Source organism: Megascapheus bottae, chromosome 10 (genome assembly GCF_031878675.1).
Source record: "Megascapheus bottae isolate mThoBot1 chromosome 10, mThoBot2.hap1, whole genome shotgun sequence".
NCBI lineage: Eukaryota > Metazoa > Chordata > Mammalia > Rodentia > Geomyidae > Megascapheus > Megascapheus bottae.
The window spans coordinates 38,937,679-38,959,858 of record NC_143518.1 but is presented as its reverse complement, the minus strand read 5'-3'; the positions used below and the strand labels follow the sequence as shown (position 1 = coordinate 38,959,858).

The window sequence follows — 22,180 nt, the reverse complement described above, 5'->3', positions numbered from 1 at the left end:
TGGGTTACCTAGCCAGACCTTGTCTCAAAAAGCCAAAAAACAGAGAGCTAGAAAGAGACACAGAGACAGGGATAGAGACAAAGACAGACAGACAGATGGAACTAGATTCCGGACACCCACTTTCTCTAGCTCAGGAAGCTATGTGCTTGCCAAAGAAAGCTCAGGAAGCATGGTGCAGAAGGGCCTCTCCTGAAGCAGCCTCTGCAGTGCCTGCTTCTGAGCAAGGGTCATACTCCAGGCAGCTGGGTAGTTGAGGTCCTGAGCCCCAGACAAGAGTCTCCTAACCCTGCACCGGTTCTTAAGGACGGACCTGACACCTCTAAGGGCTCTTGCTTGGCTCTAGCAGAGTGCCCTCTCTGTTTGACCATGTCTGCTCACCAGAAATCTGTAATGTCTACAAAGAATCTCAAAAGAGATGGCAAATATACTTCCAGGATTGCTTTGTTTGTTTGTGCCAGTACAAATAAGGGCTTGAACTCAGGGCATGGGTACTATCCCTTAGCTTTCTCCATAGGCTGACACACGACCACTTAAGTCATATTTCCACTTCTGGCGTTTTGCTGGTTAAAGATAACAGCCTCACAGGCTTTCCTATCCAGGCTGGTTTCAAACCACGATTCTCAGATCTCAGCCTCCTGGGAGGCCACTGGTACCCAGCGAGTTCACAGATCTTTTAAGCAAATTGCTCTCCAGACTTCCTTGTCTTGATCCTAGCCCTGCTGGGATTCCTGTGCATGGAAGATTTGGCAATAGAATCGTTCAGTGTTAATGAATTAAGAATGACTACCAGGATCTGTGTAAATGACATAAGATGTTCTCCACGCCTTCCAACATGATAAACTTCTGTCTCTCCAGGATATGTATCTTCATTCTATGTCTAATGATCCTTACTTTAAGATGAGGAAACAGAGTCCCAGACAGGTTAAACAACTTCTCCTAGGTTGCACACCGGCTTAGGGGCAGAATCTAGGCTTCTAGACCTAGATTTGGACTCTATATGAAACCAGATTAAAATAAATATCCGAAACCAGCCATGGTGGTGCCTGCCTATAATCCCAGGCTGATGTGGGATGATCTCAAGTTTAAGGCCAACCTGATCCATCTAGATAGACCTCGTCTCAAGAGACAACAACAGGACTGGGAGTTTGGCCTAGTGGTAGAGTACTTGCTTAGCATGTATGAAGACCTGGGTTCCATTCCTTGGTACTACATAAATAGAAAAAGCTGGCAGTGCTGTGGCTCAAGAGGTAGAACACTAGCCTTGAGAAAGCCCAAGAACAGTGCTCAGGTCCTGAGTTCAAGTCCCAGGATTGGCAAAAAAAAAAAAAAAAAGAGAGAGACAACAACAGCAGCAACAAAGAAGAGCACCAAATATCTGGGGCTAGCTTGAGAGGAAGAGTCACAAAGGGCAGCTCTAGGGCAGCTTGGGAGAAAGCAATTGTAAACCTTGACCATGATGAGGGCTGAAGAACAGTCCTAATGTCTCAGAGCCCTAGATCTCTGTGAGGTCCCATCAGCGACTTGTCTGAGTCACTGTCCGGCTATCAGCCTCCTAAAGTATTTCCTGAAATCTGTTCCATCAGCACAGTGTATCTCACACTCGAACCTGTGCATGCCTCACTGTGGGAGCTTGTTGAAATATAAGTTTTGACTGGGAAGTTCTAGGGTAAGCCTGAGATTCACTATCAAATCCCCAGTGATGCGGATGCTACTGACAGAAGACTCAGGCGTGAGCTGAGAGACCTCGGTAGAGTATAATGAAAAAGGCAAGTGGGTGAATAATTTTGAGAAAACGCAGATAAACACAAGTCAATGTTTCATTACTGCAGGACTTCTCAGAGCCTTATAGCATTCACGAACATAGTTAATCTCTAAGAGGAGATGATACAACAATTATATCATTTAGGTGTAAGGGTTAGGGATATATTCTGAAATCTTCGATACACTGTTGTTTAAAGAGGAAACGGAAAAACCAAGATTTTATATATGTGCTGTCCCCAGCTTACCTTGGCTCCAGTGTTCTAATGTTCCAGCTTATATTCAGCCCCTACTCCGCCCTTTTCTGTTCCATTTGTTTTTTTCTCCTTTGAGGTGTTGAGATACATGCCTGCCTCTTCCAGGAGACCATAGGCCTCTGCCATCCCCATTCCTTCCCCCCCATCCCAGCCTGGTCTCTGTGCTTAGGAAGGCATGGGGAAACGTGCAGGGCCCACGGGGCCTCCAGCAATACCTTTCACAGACTCGGACGGTCCAGGCCGCGATGATCCAGAGGGAGATGCTGAAGACCAGCAGCACGGTGCCGGGGCAGATGGTCATGAGAGTCTTCATGACGAAGCGGGTGTTGAAGTTGATCTTGTTGAGCGCCCCGATGCTGCGCGATGAGGCATCGGTGAAAAGCTTGCTGTGTAACAGCATCACCCTGGCGATCAGGTACAGGCGCAGGAACATGGGGATGGACAGGATAATGTCCACGTCGGCCTCTGCCCGCGATGGCGTGTAGGAGAAGGCCAGGCGCGCTGTCCAGAAGAACTTGTACTCTCCAGGGATGGGGTGGATGGCACACACCAGCATCTCCAGGCTGATGTACAGGATGCGCTCGTAGGTCATGGCTATCCGCCAGTCATCTGCGCCATTGTCGATCACGAAGAGCTGGTGGAAACAGAGAGCCTGTTAGAGCCACCAGCGGCGAGGAAGGAGCGGGGAGGAGAAGGGTGGCACAGACCACTGGGCTTTGGTCAGCCTGACCACCTGATGGTCCTTGTTAGAGGCCTCCCGATGGTGGGAGCAGCCGATGAGGAGCTAGGAGTCCTGAATTCAGGCCTCGCTGGAGGTATTGGCTAGGACACACTGTTCTTTGAGCCTCGATTTCCTCTGGAAATTCTTTCCTGGGACATTGTGACTTACAATAAGAAATTCTACAGCTGATCTTCATCCTAGTTTAGGCACAAAATTACTAAAACCCCAGAAGTACGACTGAGGGGGCAGCTCAGTTTGCAGCCCTTTCTAACACCTATGAGGCCCTGGGGTCATCTCTAGCACTTAAGGAACAAACAAAACCGTGACTCTCCAGGGTGCTAAGAGTCTTAAATGCCCCAGTGATGGCTGCTGGCTGGGGACTCCTGCACAGCTCAGGATGGGAGCTGGAGGCCAGCAGGAGCAACATTCAGCTCTACCCCATGACCTCCTGGCAGAGAAATGGGGCTGGAGGCTGAGTTGACCATCAGTGGCCAATGGCATTGGTACCTGCACAAAGGACAGGGCTTGAGCTTGCAGACTGCTGAACAGAGGGGAAGATGACTCCACCAGAGGGGGCAGGAAAGCCCTTCACCCTTCCCATCCAGCTGCTGCTGAGCATTCTTTGTAAAATCCTTATAACAAACAAGTAAATATGTTACCCGAGCTATGTAACCTGCTCGCAGGAGGAAGTCATGGGATAAGGCTTCAATCTGCTCAAAGGAATCCAGGAGGAGAAGGCCTTCACTTTGCACCCCTTCCTCCTTCCCACATGGCCTCCTTAAAGGTATAGGTTTAATTCTTCTGATTTTATTTATTTATTTATTTATTACCAGTTCTGGGTCTTGAATTCAGGGCCTGAGCACTGTCCATGGGCATTCTCAAGGCTCGAGCTCTACCACTTGAACCACAGCACCACTTTTAGGGTTTTGTTTTTTTTTTACATATATGATACCAAGGAATCGAACCTGGGTATTCGTGCATGCTAGGCCAGCACTCTACCACTAGGCCAAACTCCTGGCCACTCTCTGATTTTTTGTGTGTGTTTGTTTTTGTGCCTGAGGCTTGATCTCAGGGCCTGGGCACTGTCTCTGAGCTTTTGCTCAAGGCTGGTATTCTAGCACATGAGCTATACGTCCACTTCCAGCTTTTATTTTTTCAGGTGGGGGATAGGTAAAATTGGTGATAAGGCTCATGCGTTTTCCTGCCAAGGCTGTCTTTGGACCATGATCCTCTGATCTCAGCCTTCATGTGCCTGGCTCTAATTCTTCTGTTTTGAAACAAGTCACAAAGTACCCCTCTTCTCCCTCCTCCACTACCTTCTCCACTGGTCATTACTGCACTGCCTGAGGACCCCGGACACAGTCTTTGCTACTACCCATTTCTGAGGATAAAACAAGAGCCATTGGGAAATCTGTCATATTTAACACAAATTCAAGGCAAAGCAGCTGAGTTACATGATGTGGACAGGGAGGGGTCCCTTTGCTTTCAGTGTCTGCCTGCGATGTTTATTTTGGAATATAACTTCTAAATACAAGTTCCAAGTATCTTAGCAGGTTACTGAGAGGCAGGTGGAAATGACTGAGGAAGATCTCAACCTTGCTGAGCCTCAGTTTCCCCTTCTTCCTGCCCTATGACACACAGAGCCCTCATGGGTGTAAACTGGTGGAAGACAATACAGTACATGAGATCATTCAACACACATGTTAAAAGCTGTCTTTTGGTGGTACTGACATTCAGGGTAGAGCAAAACAGCTGTGAGGCTGGGCCCCAGAATAAAGATTGTGAAGGGCAAATAGAGCCTATTGTGAAGCTACTTGATGAAGGCCTACCTCCTCAGAGCTCTAATTCAAAGGTATTCTCCCAGCCAGCATAGGGGATTACTTCTGTAATCCCAGTTACGTAGGAGGATCTCAGTTCAGAGTCAGCTCAGGAAAAAAGTGAGTACAACTCCCACCTTAATAAACAAGGTAGCAGTGGGGTCCACACTTGTAATCCTAGGTAGCAAAACTAAGAGAACCTGTCCAAGATAAATAAATTAATAAATGAAGCCAAAAAGGACTGGGGGTGTGGCTCAAATATTAAAGGGCCTGCCTTACAAGTGCAAGGACCTCAGTTCAAACCCAAATACCACCAAAAGAAAGAGGAAGAAAGAAAGTTGGAAGGGTACCAGGAGAGGCCCTCTACTTCCCCAGTAGAGTCCTGCTTTTCCCAGACACAGGTCCCCCAATCCATTCAAGAAAACAAAACAAAACAAAACAACTATGGAGTCCCTCAGCTCCTATCTGCCACCTGACAGCCCAAACCAGGACAACCTGTCTGGCCAAACTCTTCAAATACAAAATTAAAACCATCTACCCTGTAGTAAAGAATCGCATCCAGTTACTATAGTAACTAGGTTCACTCTGGGCAGGAACTGAAGCAGCCGGTAACAGATTCCTTTGATTGCTTGATGGGGATTGGGATTGTACACCATCCAAATTGAAGAGTAGCATCTCTGGCCAGCTCGACAGGCAGGATGGAGCTGGTCCTGGGGCAGTGTCCTCACCTGCCTCTCAGGTTCCTTGCTTGTTTCAGTTTCTTGATAACAGGGCTGGCCTCCAAATGCCAACTAGTTGCTTTGGAGGCCAGCAAGCTAGACAGAGTCTCTCAGTGTTAATCAGGTGGTCTCCAGCCACTCATCCACAAGACTCTTCTGAACCCATTTCTCCATCTCCGTCATGGGAATAGTGCCCGTGATCCTACCTACCTATCTCAGCCTATCTCATAGGATTCCTATTAGGGTCTGTAATGAAGATACTAAGTAGGCCTACTTACTACTTATTACTGACTACTCTCTAAATATGAAGGATTATGAAATTGACCAGTCTGGGGCTCATTTAGAATCATTTAGAAGTCAGCAGAATAAGGAAAGAAAAGGAAGGGGAAGGAGAGAAGGGAAGGGAAAGTCCCAAAGGGCCATTCAATCTCAAATAGACTGTCCAGATGCTCATCAAATGGTAGAAAATTCTAGAGTTAATTTGGAACCAGGATCTTGTGTAGCACTAGCCCAGAGATGTCAGGGGCAGGGTACATGTGACTCCAAAAGGGACCACTTCCCCTCCCCCGAGAATCTGATATTCATCACCCATCAGCATTCTAGAATAGCCTCACTGCTCATCTCTGACAGATTTTGGAAAAGTACTGAGGTGACAAAGACAGAGAAAATGATATGAGGCACAAAGCACCAAGGAGCCCTCAAGGGAGAAGTGTCAGAGGCCCATGGGCCAAGGCTGATGAATGAGTATTCTGGCCTGGGCTTTGACCTTTGCCCCCCAGCTTCCCTGAATGGGAACTCCAAAGCAGGACATCTTTCAAGGTGCTGCCTCCTCAGCCTGAATCAAAGATTTCACTCGTGTGTGTGTGTGTGTGTGTGTGTGTGTGTGTGTGTGTATGTGTGTGTGTTTTGTGGGGGGGGGGATGCCAATCTGAAGATCTGATGCTCCAGTACCATGGCCCATGGGCTTCTGAAAAGCCTGCTCTTTCCTCAGCACACTGTAACCGAGCTGCCTGCAGACTGCATCCATCTGCTTCTTCATTTGGGATTCTGAGAGTCTTAGGATTTCAGCACGATAATATTCTCCCAAGAGCTCTGGAAGGGAGGTATTACACAACAGAGTGATCCCAAATTTGCCATTAAGAGTTTGTAATTAGAAGAAAAAGAGAACCAACTTGATTCAGCTCAGCGCAAGTAAATGAAATAATCAGTAAGAACCAACCAGGTTAGGACACTGTGAGGACATAAGTATCAATTCAAACACATCCCATGAGTCAGCCTGCAACTTCAGGTGGCTCTGATGGAAGACAGGCACAATAAGAACTCACATCAGAAAGCTTCTTGGGAAAGACCAGGTTTTAGCAGCAACACCTAGACAGGTGACATCAAACTTAGCATGTAGTTCAAAAACAAGGCCACTAATTCCCCCATCATTCACTCGCATCTGTCTGTGCTATGTTACCTTTCCACAAAGCAAGAGGCCCAGCGTTGGCCTAAACTTGGCCATGTGTTTTACTTTGGCCAATATTACGTTAGAAAATGTAATTCAGCTAAAGGTAAGGAAAATGTCAGTGCCCAAAGCTTACTGTAAACAGGGTCTTCTCATCTCACTGACAGTGACACCAGTTGCAAAGCATTTGAGGGAGGCTACAGAAGCTGCCCAGTGGGTGAGACCAACGGAAGAACAGCCAGGCTGGACTGTGAGCAGGTTGCCTACCTGCAGAATTGAGAGCTGAATGCTTGTTGCTTTAAAAGAAAAAAAACAAAAACAAAAAACAAAAAAACAAACCATTTTAGGACCTTTGTTTTGCAATGACACTGATGTGTACCAATACTCAGTAAGCTTAGCTTGTGCATTAGAAGCATCGAGCAATTTGCCTATCATGCCCCACATAGCCTTTTTAGGTTCTAGTGCCACAGCTTCTAGAAGGAACTCTCCTCATCCTCAGCTTCCTACTACACACAGACACCAGACAGCTCAGTCTTTTTAATTAACTGGGTGACAGGGCAGGGAGAGGATTATGGTCAAAGATCATTCAAGCTTCCTCTGCTCTAATCCCCAGCCCATGGGCACATCATTTCAGATATCAAAAAAACCCAAAAAACCTCCAAGCAAATAAGTCAAAATGTATTTTGTCACCGGGTGCTGATGGTTCCATGTTCGTAATCCTAGCTACTCAAGAGGCTGAGATCTGAGGGTCACACAGTTCAAAGTCATCCCAGGCCAAGGAAGTCCATGAGAGTCTTCACTTACAGTTAATCATCCAAAAAGCCAGAATGGAGCTGTAGCTTGGTGGGGGAACACTAGCTTTGAGCTGATAATGCTCAGGGACAGCATCCAGGTCCTGAGTTCAAGCCCTAGACTGGCACTGGCACACACACATATACACACATAAAAAGTATTTTGCCAAGGGTTTAGTTCTTTTGCATACAGTATTTTCCAGAAAAGAGGTTTTAATAGACTGAATCAAAGAACAAAAGAAAAATAGAATTTATGGGGGCAGCAGGACAATGTAGGAGTCTAGAAACAGAAAACCTTGCTGCAAACTTGGGGAGTAAATTGGTTAGCTGGAAGCTAGCCAAGAGGTCGATGTGGACATTCCGTCTCTGAATGGCCACTGAGGGTATCAGAGGAAGTAATTTCAGTGAGTTTGGGATTCTCTGGAAGCTCTTGAGTTTGGGCTGTGTCACACAGAGTCCTCACAGCTCTGAGTTCAAGGTCAGCCTGGACCCTTCCCTTTCATGGCAACTTACTGCTACTGCAGAGCATCTCCTAGGACAGTGATAACATTGCCAGATATAGAAACAGCTCTTAGGAGCCATCTGGTCACCCCAGGCCATCTCAACTGTCATCTCTGGATCCCACCATGTGGTGGCTGCTGGGCCCCGCACAAGCTGTACCCACAGTGGGACAAGAAGTCTGCCCTGCAGCATCCAGTGTCCTTGGCAGCCATGCCTTGTAGCATCGAGCGCCCTCAGGGGGCCTGGCCTGTTGCTTGGGGTTTCACTTTGGTTTCCTTGTATTTTGATTTTTCACAGTGAGGCTGGCTTTGTTTCAGTAGACTCACTAGATTCCCTCTATTGGATTTGGAAAGCCTTGAGGCCATTCAGGTTCTTTATTTAAGCAAAAATCTCTTAATGAAGTGTTCAGCTATCAGGGGATATCCTGCTAGACATTCTCCAACCAACCTGAAAAACTTTCATTCTTGTGCAACTATGATTTTTTTTTTAAATTAAAGAAGGGAAAATGGCAGGGGTGGATAGGAGGTGAAGTTTGGTGTTCTGTACTATCCCTCTCTGTGGATGAGAACCTTCAGGGAAATTTTCCATCATTTGGAAAAAACAGGTGCGGGGTGGGGGGGGGGGGGAGCAAAGCCAAAAAGGAAAAAATAAATTACAGATTTTCTAAAACTCTAGATTTTTTCTTAAAATATGTTAATGTATATGTTACACAGACAAATAAATTTAAACTTCCTGGAGCATATATTGTGCCTGTGCACCATTACTATGGATGTTACCATGGAAACAACATCAAAAGTTCTGTAATATCTAATTAGGTTTCCCTGAGGATAAAAGCTGATTGCCAATGATGAAATGAACTTTGAGCTTATACTGATGGTGAACATAAAATTTCCAGTAAGTAAAAGTGCTCTGTGGACCAAGATGAAGAAAGAGAAGAAGGGAAAGGAAAAAAAAAAAAGGAAAGATATAAATATGTGGCTCAGAGCTGGGAGCGTGGCCTAGTGGTAGAGTGCTTGCCTAGCATGCATGAAGCCCTGGGTTCAATTCCTTGGTACCCCATATACAGAAAAAAGCCAAAAATGGAGCTGTGGCTCAAGTGGTAGAGCGCCACCCTTGAGAAAAACCTAAGGACAGTTCCCAGGCCCTGAGTTCAATCCCCAGGACTGGGGGGGGAGGGGGCGGGGAAATGGTGGCTCTAAGCGACCACTAAGTTAGTAGGGCTTGTCAGAAAAGTCCGTAAAATTCCATCCACCATTAGAAAGGCTCTTAGTGTGCTGGGACTCATGCTTGCTGGATCTATGTCTTTCTAAAGAAAAATTGACCCAGTCTGAAACTAACAAGGCAGCCAGTTCTGTTTCATGACTCACAACGGTTTTTTTGGCCTGGCCAAGCCATGTCAGAGTTCACTGATGATCTCTTGCCAGTTACATGACAACCCTCGAAAACTTTTTTTTTTTTGCCCGGTCGTTAAACTCAGAACCTGAACTTCTTTGTGCTCAGGGTGCTTTACCACTTGAGCCACAGTGCTACTTCCAGCTTTTTCTGAGTGGCTTATTGGAGATAAGAGTCTTATGGACTTTTCTGCCCAGGCTGGCTCAAAGTGCAATCCTCAGATCTCAGCTTCCTCGGTAGCTAGGATTATAGGTATGAGCCACTGGCGCCTGGCTCCTTAGGAACTTTTAAGCCTAAAAGGGCTTAAGACCAACAGAGAGCTATGGTGACCATAAATCATTTCTTCTGCCCCCAGTTCTTAGAGAATAAAAGCCAAGCTACAGAATTTGAAGAAGTATATTTTACTCACATAGCAAGAATCTTCTCTCCCCCTGACCATGGCTCCATCGGGGACAGAATATCCTGACCCTGACCTCCTGTTGCGCCATGCCTCTCTCCTTCTCTGGACCCAGGTTCCTCATCCAAAAACATGAAGAACTAGATCCAATATGTGGTTTTCCATTTTCTCCTAACTAGGAGCCATTTCTTCTGATGAGATATCTCATAAAATCCCAATATGAGAAACACACTCGGCTTTGAGGTGGTAAGGATAATGGGCAGCATTCAATGCCAGCTCACCTCAACTAGACTGAAATATATCTTGGAAGCAAGGGGTTGGAGGTATAGTTAAAGACTGTTCCATACTCAGGCTTAGAGTTTAACGGATTTATTCATTTATTCATTCATTCATTCAGTATGAGTCAGTTCTAAATGAATGACCATTCCATGCTAAACTCCAAGGACATAGCCAGAACATATAGATCAGACCTTGCCCCACAAAACATAATGTCTAATGGAGGAAAACAGATAATAAACAGTTTGTAAATCACTTCATTTCAGTGCTGGGAAGAGAATAAAATAGGGTGAAGAAAATGAGAGAGGGCTGGGTAGTGACAGCGTTCTCTTACTTGGACAAGGCTGTCTAAGGAAGGGACCTTGGAGTGAAAGATGAGCCTTACAAAGGTATGCATTACGGCAGAGTGGCCACATGTGAAAAAGGCCATGGTGAGATGGAGTTTGGAGTGTTTGCGAGAAGAAAGGAAGTAATGAAAGAAATTAGTGAGGATGACACCAGATGAGACCAAGAAAGTAGCAGGACTCGGATACCTGGTACCTTGGAGGCCATGGGAGGAGCTGTACTGAAGGACAAGGACACCCAGGCCCACCTGGCATGGCCATGCACACTGTCTGAGGACAAACTGTCCACAAGTTCAACACGGGCCTACATTGGTCTGTAAAGTCTATGGTAATAGAGTACCATAGACTGGCGGAAATTAATTTTCTTACCATTCTGGAGGCTGCAAGTCTGAGACCAGAGTGACAATATGGTCAGGTTTTGGTGAAGGTTCTCTTCCTGGTTTGTAGGTAGCTGCTTTCCTGCCATGTCCTCATATGGTGAGCTCACGCATGAGTGCATGTGTGTGCGCACACACACATACACACACACACACACACACACACACACACACACACACACACACACACACACACACACACACCAGGAGAGTTCCCTGGTCAGGGAACGTAGAAGGCCTGTGAAATCATTGGTACATGATGGGACAGGTGCATATGCTTTCCCTTGGCCTGCCCACAATCATCTATTCATATTGGTCACTTTGTATGGCCCTCAAATGATGTCATAAATATCTAAGTGGCCCTCGGCAGAGGAAAAGGGTCCCCACTCCTGTAATAAGGCCACTGTCACATCTTTATTTGAACTCAACTCCCTCCTAAAAACCCTGTGAAGGCCCCAATCTAGGAATTGGATGGAACACAGTTCTGTTCATAGCTGTGCCACCATGTGTCACAATCACCCCAAAGTCAGACTAAATACTAGGCTAAGTGATTTTGCTCACCTACTCCACTGTCACCTCACAAAATTCTCATAAGGAAACAATCTTATGGCCACTTTGCAGAGGAAAAACTGAAAGCCGGAGAGGTAGAGTCAGTAACCCAGGGCCTGCGCATTCCATGGAACCCAAGTCCCATTCCTTGTCACCTACCAGCTCTTCAAGCAGGGTCCTCTAGGTTAGGGACTAGGCAGTGAGAAATTTCCTTTGTTCTATTCTAAAAACAAAACAAAACAAAACACCACCATTTGGATGTTTTTTTTCAGAAGACTCCTCACTGACCACAGAATCAATACACAATTAAAATGGGCTGGGGTCTCGTCTGTACTACTCTGGGAAACTCATGCTGAAATTAGCAATCTAGATTGGTCTCTGTGGAGCTCAGACAATTGCTTTCATTTCCACAGACAGAATATCCATTTATCATCTTCCCCTTGCCTTCTCATCCCCCGCACCCCCAGCGAGTCCATCTCTATGGAGATCTGGTGGTGGTATCCTTATCAGCAAGGAGACCATCTCAATTTAGGAGCCCACCTACATGCCAGGGCACCTACACACCTAGGCACGATGGTTAATGAAGAAGATTTGGGTTGAGCAAAGTTAGGTAGCATCAAACACCAGGCTTAACTTAAACCAGCCTCAAGCAATGAACAGGAACTTTGAAGGCTGGGGGCCATGGGCTCTGGAGTCAGGAGGAGGGCAGGGGCTGAAAGGGTCCGTGGGGCCAGTCTTTTATTTCACAGATGTTGACCACCCACATGAGACAAGAATTCCATTTTATCTTGTATACTCGGCCACTGCAACATCATGGTTCCCTCTTGCTCCAATAGGCAGAAGTGCTGGCTCACCTGGAGTCAGTCCTTGGCCGTGGAGTCCTTTGGGGGGTGAAGGCATGGGGAGGTGATCCAGTGTCTAAACAGGTCACTAAGTGCCCAATGCAAGTAAATCAATAAGAAACAGGAGTTTGGCATCAGAGGAGCTGCCAAGAGAGAGACAGAAGTTTGGAAAAATTCCCCAGAGACCTCTGCAAAGACACTGAGGGTCCTGGTTGCATACAGGTAGGAGTTTTGTCCCAACCCTATGATCCCAGCCAGCCTTTGGGTTACAATCACCACACCTGATCTTACCTTGAGCCCCACCCCATCAACTTCCAGCTGCCAGAATGAATGCCCTAAAACCCAGAGCAAACTATGTTCTCTCCTTCCCTAGAACCTTTCCATGTGGTCGATCAAGCCCAACCTCCTAGTGGCACCTGTCCAAAAGGGTCTTTCCCACCTGATCCCAGAAGGATCCACCATCCTCATCACCCACCCAGCATACCTGGCATCTCATTCCACCTAAACCAAGTCTCCCATCGCTGCCCAGCTACTGCCCTTCTCTGGCTTCCTCACCAGAGAGCTCCTTCCCCACCCGCAGGTCCACATGGAATGCTCCTCCCTTCCAGTCTTCACTGGCTTCCATCTCCAGGTAGGACTGAAAAATCTTCCTTGGAGACTCTCTTTGTCCAGTCTCTATGTCCCCCACTGTCACGGAGCTAATCCTCAAGTCTTAAAGAAGGATGGCCGAGAGGGCATGGCCCTAATACTGGGCAGAGGAATGACTGTCTCCGTTGACGGTGACAATGGGTACCACGTGTTGCCACCTCACCGGTCTCCGGGCCCTGTACCAGGTGCCTGACGGACATTGGCTTGTCTAATCCTGAATGGGATGGTGTTATTGTGCCCACGTGCAGAACAGAAGAGGGACTCGGAGAAATCAGGCAAGTTATTAAATTAGAGTTAATAAGGATAGACTTAGCACAAAAGCCAGGGCCTTTTCCCAAATCCAGTCTCTTGTAAGTCTATTTTCCTGACCAGTCTGTGTTAGGGCAATTTGGTGATTAAGTAATTCCTAATCTTCTTCTTTTTTTTTTTTTCTTTTTTGGTGAGTCCTGGGACTTGAACTCTGGGCCTGGGCACTAGTAAGGGAAGTTTGTGAGCACATTTGATATCTGGGGTGAGAGGAATCATTTTTCTCAACAGGAAGCATCTACGGTTCCATTTTGTTTGGGCACACAAAGGGATCCTTGTGAAGGTTGGGGAGGGGAGGGGTGAGTAACCCCACTCTGAGCACCTCTCCCCAGATTTTCGTCAAATCTATAATAGGTTAGCATGAGCTATGGTCACCCACCATGCTGTAGGATATCCAAATTGATTCCTACCACCTAGGCGTGATTTGGTTAAATTAACGCCTTCAGACTTCACAACAGCCCCTTAAGAATAGCACGGATAGCCAGGCACTGGTGGCTCACGCCTGTAATCCTAGCTACTTAGGAGACTGAGATCTGAGGATCAAGTTCAAAGCCAGCCTATGCACGAGCCCATGAGACTTTTTACTGTGCGTGGGTTATGGGACTTGAACTCTGGGCTTGGGCACTGTCTCTGAGCTCTTCAGCTCAAGGCTACTGCCCGTCCCTTGAGCCAAGCTCCACTTCCCATTTTCTAGAGGTTAACTGGAGATAAAAGTGTCAGGTCCTTTTGTGCCAAGCTATCTTTGAACCTTGATCCACAGATCTCAGCCTCCTGAGTAGCTAGGATTACAGGCATGAGCCGCCAGAAACCAGAAGTGGTGCTGTGGTCCAAAGTGGAAGAGCACTATCCTTGAGCTAAAGAGTTCAGGGATAGCACTCAGGCCCAGAATTCAAACCCCACAACTGGCAAAAACAAACAAACAAACAAACAAACAAACAAACAAAACAAAAAAGCACTGTAAATGAGCTGATTTCTCCAAGACTTCATTGTAAATAGAGGTAGTGGGACGGGATTCAAACTGGAGTCACATACTCCACTATTACATACCTACTTTCAGCCAAAACTTCCCTCTGGAACTTGTGTCTGAGCCACTCACATCTGAGTCACATCACTCAAGGTGCTCTGACACCAGACTCCCTCAGGACAGACTGTGCCCTCTGTCATAGTGCCAGGCACAGGGTTCAGGAAACACAGGATGCCCCAAAGGATACAGAAAATAGTTCAAGGCTTCCTAACTATTTTGATGTGACAACAAAGAAAGACATTCTAATGGTTCATTGTTTCTCTAGTCTTTTGCAATACATGCTCAAGATAAAGAAATCAAAGGAAAATCTTTAAAGTAGTGTCTTTTAAAAATGCTGCAAGCTGGATGCCAGTAGCTCATTCCTGTACTCCTAGTTACTCAGGAGGGTGAGATCTTAGGATCATTGTTCAAAGCCAGCAAGGGGAGACAAATCCATGAGACTCTTACTTCCAATTAACTTGCAAAAAGCCAGAAGTAACTCAAGTGTGACTCAAGTGATAAATCACCAGTCTTGAGCAGAAAAAGCTAAAGGAGAGTGTGAGGCATTGAGTTCAAGCCCCATTACTAGCAGAAATAAATAAATAAATAAAAAGACCTGAATACACATCAATAGGGAAATGATTAAATTCTTGTTCTCATACTGTGGAACATTGTGTAGATTTAAAAAATGAAGTAGATCTATATGCATTGACTTAGAAAATGTTTATGATATATTATTAAATACAAAGGGAGAATAGCAAAGTAAAGGGTATAGTATGAATCTTCCTTAAACAAAGCAAACGTCAACACATAAAAACAAAACTTCCCTACATGAGTATAATGTTGGCATATTTTTGTGCACACATACCCACACACACACAGACACACACACGTGTACACAAGCGTAGGTGTTCCAATCACCCCAGGCTGAACACCAAGTGGTTAATGGGTTCGTCTGGGCTGGTGGAGGTAGAAAGCTAGGGGAACTATTGATTTTTCCCCTTTAATAATTAGAACACACCTCTGTGTTAAAAGAAGCCAATATTGCTTTTGTAATTTTAAAAACCTATTAAATATTTTTAAAAGAACTATCCTGGGAAAAGCCACTCATTGAGCCAACTGGAGATGTTGTAAGCATAGCCCATTCCTGGAGAGAAATGGATCTCCCAAATCCTCTCTTCCCCTGTAATTCTCTACATACAGCTTCCAGCCCCTGGGAGTCCCCAAGATTCTTGAATAAAGCCCCATTGGCACACCCCCCCAAGGCTGACTTCATTACCATGTCCATAGACCCTTCTGACTAAGCTACCCTGGGAAAAAGAATTCCTATGCATAAGAATTAAACAAAGGCGCTTATTTCCAGGTCCACCCCTAGTATTCATTCCATTTCAGGCTCCAAAAGAAAGCCCCATTAGTCAGCAGTGAGCCAGGCTTGCCCTGCATGGGCAGAGGCTGGCTCTGTGTGAGAAGTGGTAACCCTTGTCACAACTGTTCCCTCCCCTCTTTGGGGCTGATGGGAGGGGTGGGGGTTCGGGGAACAGCCTGGACAGGCACCAAGCACCAAGGTGATTGTTGCTAGTGAAGGTTCACTGTGCACTTGGCCTCTCTGTGCCAGGAGCAGTGCCCGGCTTCATGGGGGGGGGGGGTATCACGGAGGTTAGGGTGTAAGTTGATAATAGCTGAATGTCTCCTAGGGAGGCACAGAAGCATATGAAGCAGAGACTGTGGAGGTGGCCAGTTTGGTAATGGAGCAGAGAATAGAGTCTCACTGGAAGCCCAGGGTCCTGGCACTTCATTGTCACCATTAGTGCCTGCTACCACCCTGGACCCAAATGCCGGGGACATCCGCTCTGCTCTCCACACTTGGCACTGTGCTCTATCCCTCCTCGGCCACATTCCACCCCATGCAGCCAGAAGACGAAGCCACCCCACCTTGTAAATTACCTTGGGGGTTACCTGGAATTCCCCAATTTCCAATTCAAAAGGACCAAGCCTACGCCCATGGCCCATGGCACCCCTCTCCTTAGCTGTCCTCCCAAAAGGAGACGACCACAGCCTATAGAGACAACCCTAAGCTGGAGATGTGAGGGAAGGAGGGGCAGATGGAGAGGCTGGAACTTGGACATGAAAGCTAAAGCACCCCCAAGAGTCCTCGGGGTACCAGTGGACCAATGGAGGGAAGGAAAGGGCACAGGCTTAGTGTTGGGAGCTTAATTGCCTCCATTTGAGGCTGGCCTCAGGCCCAGAAGATATCAGGCCCGGATCTGTCCATAATCACTCTGCCTATCTCAAGGACATATTACAGCAGCGGCAATGAAATCATATTTTCTAGAACGACCTGAGATTAGAAACACCGAGTAATGGTACTCCCTCTCAGCCAGTCCCTCCTTTACCCATCTCCTGGGGAACCCCAGGCTTGAAGACTGGCTCTACAGTGGGTCCTGCAGGACACCAGTATTTAGAAAAGCACCAGAAAATGGAGGAGGGGAGGGGGGGAGTTGTTAGTGGCCAAATGTTTGGAAAGCTTCTCTCAGATTTGCCTGGCTCATTATCCTATCAAAGGTTCTGAGATTTCCTAAAGAAAAGAAAAACTGGTCAGCCTTGAAATTCAGTTTCACAAAAGTACTTGGCCATGACTCTTGCTCAAGAATAGCAGCTATTAGTGTTTGCAGGAGCACTGGCTCAGGCAGGGCTGGAGGCACTCAGCATAACAGGGAATGGAGGAGTCACCCCTTCAAACATCTATGCTTCTTTTTAACGAAGCTGCTGACAGGCTCCTGAAAATCACTGCCTCCTCTCCTTCCATCCCCAGCTCACTGTCAACCAGACCAGGCCACCAACCATCACCTGAGAGCATCCTATTAGCCAAACACGGTACTATGCTTTTTAGTTATTTATTTAAGGAATCTAGGACTTGCTAGGTCCCAGCTACTGTCCTCAGTGACTTACAAATATTAGCGTCCTATCTGGTTCTAGCATATGTATGTATCAGCCTCCCGTGGCTGCTGTAATGAATTCCACATCAGTAGCTTAACATGAATTTGTTATTACGGTTTGGGAGGCCAGATTCTGGCTGAGCTTCACTGAATTACAGCAAAGTCATCAGCGGGGGTGGATCCTTCTGGAGGGTCTAGGTAGGGAGCGTTTCCTTGCCTTGCCCAGTTTCTTTCCATATGCCTGCTTTCCTTGTCCCCCAGCCCTGTCTCCATCACTCATCTCCTCCTTCCTCTGCTTCTCTGCTCATTCGGACACTTACAATCACATCGGGGGACTCTAGAACAAGCTCCTCACTGAAAGAGCTTCCATTTAGCCATACATTACATGGTCCCTTTTGTCAGGAGGATAGCTAGGATGAAGACTTGAATATGGTAGTGCCCATTTTCCAAGTTGCCAAATCAATTTTTTTGTTGTTGTTATATTTGTGGTGGTACTAAGGTTTGAACTCAGGGTCTCATGCGTGTTAGATGGGAGTGGTACCATTTAAGCCATATCTTTGGACCTGCATCTTGCTGGTTATTTTGGATATGGAGTCTGGCCAACTTCAAACCTCCGTTCTCCAGCTCTTAGCCTCCTGAGAAGCTAGGATTACTGCAGTGAGCCACCAGCAAGCAGCTCACATCATGTTTCTATACTATGCCAGTTTGATCCTCACACTTCACATATTTAAAAGACTAAGGTTCAAGAGTTAACTGTCAAGGGTCACCCTGGCAACGTAGACTGGAACCAACACATGGATGCCTTGTTTCCCCATAGTTACATAGTTACATCCACTACTGAGGGGCACACAAGATGGGGAGCTCAGGGCTTCTAAAATAGCTACCACTTATGTTATCCTCTAGACTGAACTCTTTTATCCTCCTAACACCCTGAAAATTACACAAGACTGTGAACTTGCTCTTCTGGAAAACACACTTTAAATAATATAGCACATTTTGCAGAGAGTTTCTTGACAGGGTCTAAAAGAGATATGTGGGTACTGGCATTCATACAAACATTCTTCACCATTCACCAAAGAGGGAAGCAACCCCAATGTCTATCTGTAGATGAAGGGAGTAACAAAATATGCTGCATGTATGTAGATGTGTGTAGATGTGTATTACAACCATAGAGAAGAAAATTGGAAGTGGTGCTGTTGCTCAACGGGTAAAGCAGTAGAACTGAAGAACGCGGGACAGTGCCCAGGCTGAGAGTTCAAGCCCACAATTGGAGAGAGAGAGAAAGGAGGAGGAGGAGGAGGAGGAGGAGGAGGAGGAGGAGGAAGAAAATTCTGACACATGCTACAGCATACATGAACCTCAGGGGATGTTATGCTAAGTCAAATAAACCAATACTAACGGACAAAATTCCTAGACACAGAAATAGAATGGTGGTGGCCAGGGACTGGGGAGAAATAAGAAGTTTAATGAGAGTAGATATCCATTTTACAAGATGAAAATGAGTTTGGGGGATCATCTACACTGCAATGTGAATGTATTTAACATTACCGAATGCTGCACTAAAAATGAAGAAGGTGGCTCATGCCTGCAATCTTAGCTACGCATGAGTATGGGCTCTGAGTGAGGATCACAGTTCAAAGCCAGTCCACTCAGAAAAGTCCATGAGACTGTTATCTCTGATTAAGTAGCAAAAGGCAGAAGTGGAGCTGGACCTCGAGTGGTAGAGCACCAGCCTTGAGCAATAAAGCCAAATGAGATTCTGAGGCCTAGAATTCAAGCCCCAGGACAACAAATAGACAAATACAAATAAGCTGAATTTTAAAGCAAGCATATTTTATCACATGTTTAAACTTAAAAACAAAACCAAAAGAAAAAAGTAGGGGGGTGGGGGGACCATTTGCTCTACACTGACTGTTTTGGCCCAACCCCGGGCCACATCTGATCTACTCCTGGGGCTGTGGTGCACAGTTGAACCTGGATGGATGTCTGCTGGTGATATCTCAGTGGATGGAGTCGAGACTCTGTTGCTTCTCACAGAATGGTGATTAAGCAACCATCCCAAGTTTGGCTAAATCATAGCAGTGAGAATGCGGCTGCAGGATGAGGATAAATCTGGCCATTGTGGTAAAGATTAGGTGGCTTTCCCTATTCTTCAGAAGAATTGCAAATGGGACAAGGAGTCCTAATGTTAATTTTACAACTAACAGAGGCTCCCCTCGACTTAAGAGGGACTTCATGTCTCCTCCGTTGCTTGAGTTCTTCTGTTGCCAAATGAAAGGAGTTACAATATTTATGAAGAATCTTTCTTTTAGGAGGATGATGCTACTGGGGCTTGAACTCGGGACCTCACATTCTTTTTTTTTTTTTGCCAGTCCTGGGCTTGAGCTCAGGGCCTGAGCACTGTCCTTGGACTTTCTCAAGGCTAGAGCTCTACCACTTGAGCCTCAGCACCACTTCCAGCTTTTTTCTAAGTATATGGTATCGAGGAATCGAACCCAGGTCTTCATGCATGCTAGGCAAGCACTTTAACCACTAGGCCAAACTCCTGGCCCGGGACCTCACATTCTTACTTGGCTTCTTGCTCAAAGTTGATGCTCTACCATTTAACACATACTTCTATTTCTGGTTTAGTGTTGGTTAATTGGAGGTAAGAGTCTCATAGATGGCTTTGCTTGGGCTGGCTTCAAAATTGAAACCTCCGATCTCAGCCTCCTGAGTAGCTAGGGTTATAGACATGAACCACCAGAGCCTGGCTGCACTGGCTATTTTTGAGATACGGTCTTGCTTTTTGTCTAGGCCTGCCTCTAGATGAGAGATCCATCCATTCATCCATGCATGCATGCATATATTACACACATACATAAATTGGTAGACATAAAATCTACAGATGTCATGCTTCTCATCATAGCTGGAAAGTTATGGCAACACATGCCCTAGCTTCTTCCACTGAGATGGTGGTGGAGTCATACAGATTTTTCTGCCCAGGCTGGCTGGAACTATAATACCTCCAATCTCAGCCTTTCAAGTAGCTAGAATTATAGTCATGAGCTACCTAGCTCATGAGGATTCTTTAGAAAATTCTTTACTGTATGCATGAATAAGAGAAGAAAAGCCATGACTACTCCAAGAACTGACTTATTCCTTTGGGTGGCAACCCCTCAGAAGTCACCTTATCTGCCAACCTAGCTACAACATCCAGTCAGAAAAGGCATGTCACTTCCAGATAGCAAAGGAAGTCATGGAGTTGTAAAGCCAGGGTGGTAAATCTCATATCAATTGCCATCCAGGGTTCAGATCTGAGAGTGGATGGAGACGCAAATCAGGTCACCATCATGGCTAACATGGAGGATGGGTAGTTTGCACTGTGAGCATTTTGAAGGGGGACAAAGGGCTGGATTACTGCTGGGGGAGGGAGGGTTTTGCAAAGTGTCTAGTGATTCATGCAACAGGTGGTTTATTTCCCAGATGGTCTATTTCCTCCTGCCCCTCTCTCCTCTGTGTTCCAAAACCCCAATAAATCCTCTTCCCTTTCATTTGGGACTCCCTTTAAACCGGTGACAGAAGGAAGTGAACTCTTAGTGGAACCCAGTCTATAAATAACAAAAGGAACCAGAATGTTCTACAGGAATGCAGAAGAACTTCCCCTCCCCATGCAGGGAAGGGAATTTTCACAAAGTTTCTGTAGCCATCCTCATCAAGAATAATCCCAGGATGGTGATAACAAGCTGATGAGTTTGTTCAGGTGATATCCAGGGGACAGAGTTGTCTGTAAAAGGAAAGGGAATTTGCATGTCTTGTGGTAACCATCCCATATTCCAGTTCAACTGGCCCTTAAGAGGTTCTAACTGTAGCAATAAGATTTTCGTTAGAGATATTGTCAAACTCTTCCCCCAATCTCCCAACCAAGGAAGAGGAAAGAGAGTGAACAGGAGGGAAAAGGAAAGGGAGAGGGGGAGGGAGAGGGAAAAGGAGACAGCTGGGGAAGAGGTTTTGAAATGGACTTTGAACTATTTGAAGGCCCATCCCAGAGACAAGGAAACAGTCTGTATGAACAGAAAAGCATTTTGTTTCCCAGGCAGAAGTTAGCTGTCTTCCTACCCCTGAGGTGTTCTCTATGTGAAATCAAAGGTTCTGTGCACCACGCTGTCCTCAGTCAGGTCTTAGGCAACATCAGCTATATGTTTCCCCATCTCTTACCCTTCCTTGGCAGATCTGGAGAGTTCTCCGGGTTGTGAGACTCAGGTCTGTAATAAAAGCAGATATCACCAAACCCCAAACCATTGTACTCAGGAACATTCTTACCACAAACACCAAGACGCCAATAGTTCTACTCCAAATGGATGCAAACGGTTCAATCCAGAGAGAAAGGCTATTTAAAAGCTGTAATAAATCATATGCCAAGTGAGGTGTCAGACATGCAAACCAGGGAATACAAAGCTGGAGAGTTGTGAAGGAGCAGCGTGGTAAATAGCTAGCCGTGGCCTGGTTCTTTCCTCCCAGGGACAAGTTACCACTGTCCTCCCACTTGACCAGGCAGGGTCCCAAGTGTCTTTAAAGAGGCCACACTGGAGAGTTTGCCCCTAGGTTTCCATTCATGTCCCTTAAGACAAACAGAGAACACAGGAAGGGTGGAAAAAGGGAAATATGAGAGAAAGAAAGAAACTAATGAGGGAAACAAACCCCAGTGCAGCCTAGACACAAAGCCACCAGGCCTGGGGACTGGCAGACTCCACTTGAAAGTCATAAGCCACATAAAAAGATTACTATTAATGGAGGTTGATTAATGAAAACTCCAAATTACCATAGTTCCGTTGAGGTATTTTAATAAAGAAAAAAAGAATAAATCAATGTTAAACCTTATAACTTATTCAAGATGCTGGAAGCTATTATTCAATTGTAAGGAAAGAAAAGATAGCCAAGAGATGAGAGAGGGCAGAAACACAAAACTGCAGTAAAACACCTCTAAGAATGGTAAGAGGAGTGAAGTCAGCTCATTTAGTTAAGGAACACCAAAGATCTGCAGTTCAAATCCTGGCTTGTGCAGATCTCCCACGTCAAGGTAGCCAAGGGAGCAGATCCATTCAGAGTATATGAAGACT

The 22,180-nt window shown here is 46.0% G+C and overlaps 1 protein-coding gene across 1 annotated transcript in view; it reads right to left on the bottom strand.

The window, feature by feature from the left end:
• Positions 1 to 22,180, bottom strand: part of Kcnn3 (potassium calcium-activated channel subfamily N member 3) — a 158,742-nt gene that overhangs the window by 63,779 nt on the left and 72,783 nt on the right. The window contains exon 3 of the mRNA XM_090340881.1: positions 2,231 to 2,649. Within this exon, the coding sequence (XP_090197007.1) occupies positions 2,231 to 2,649 (419 nt within the window). The remainder of the gene's footprint in view (positions 1 to 2,230; positions 2,650 to 22,180) is intronic.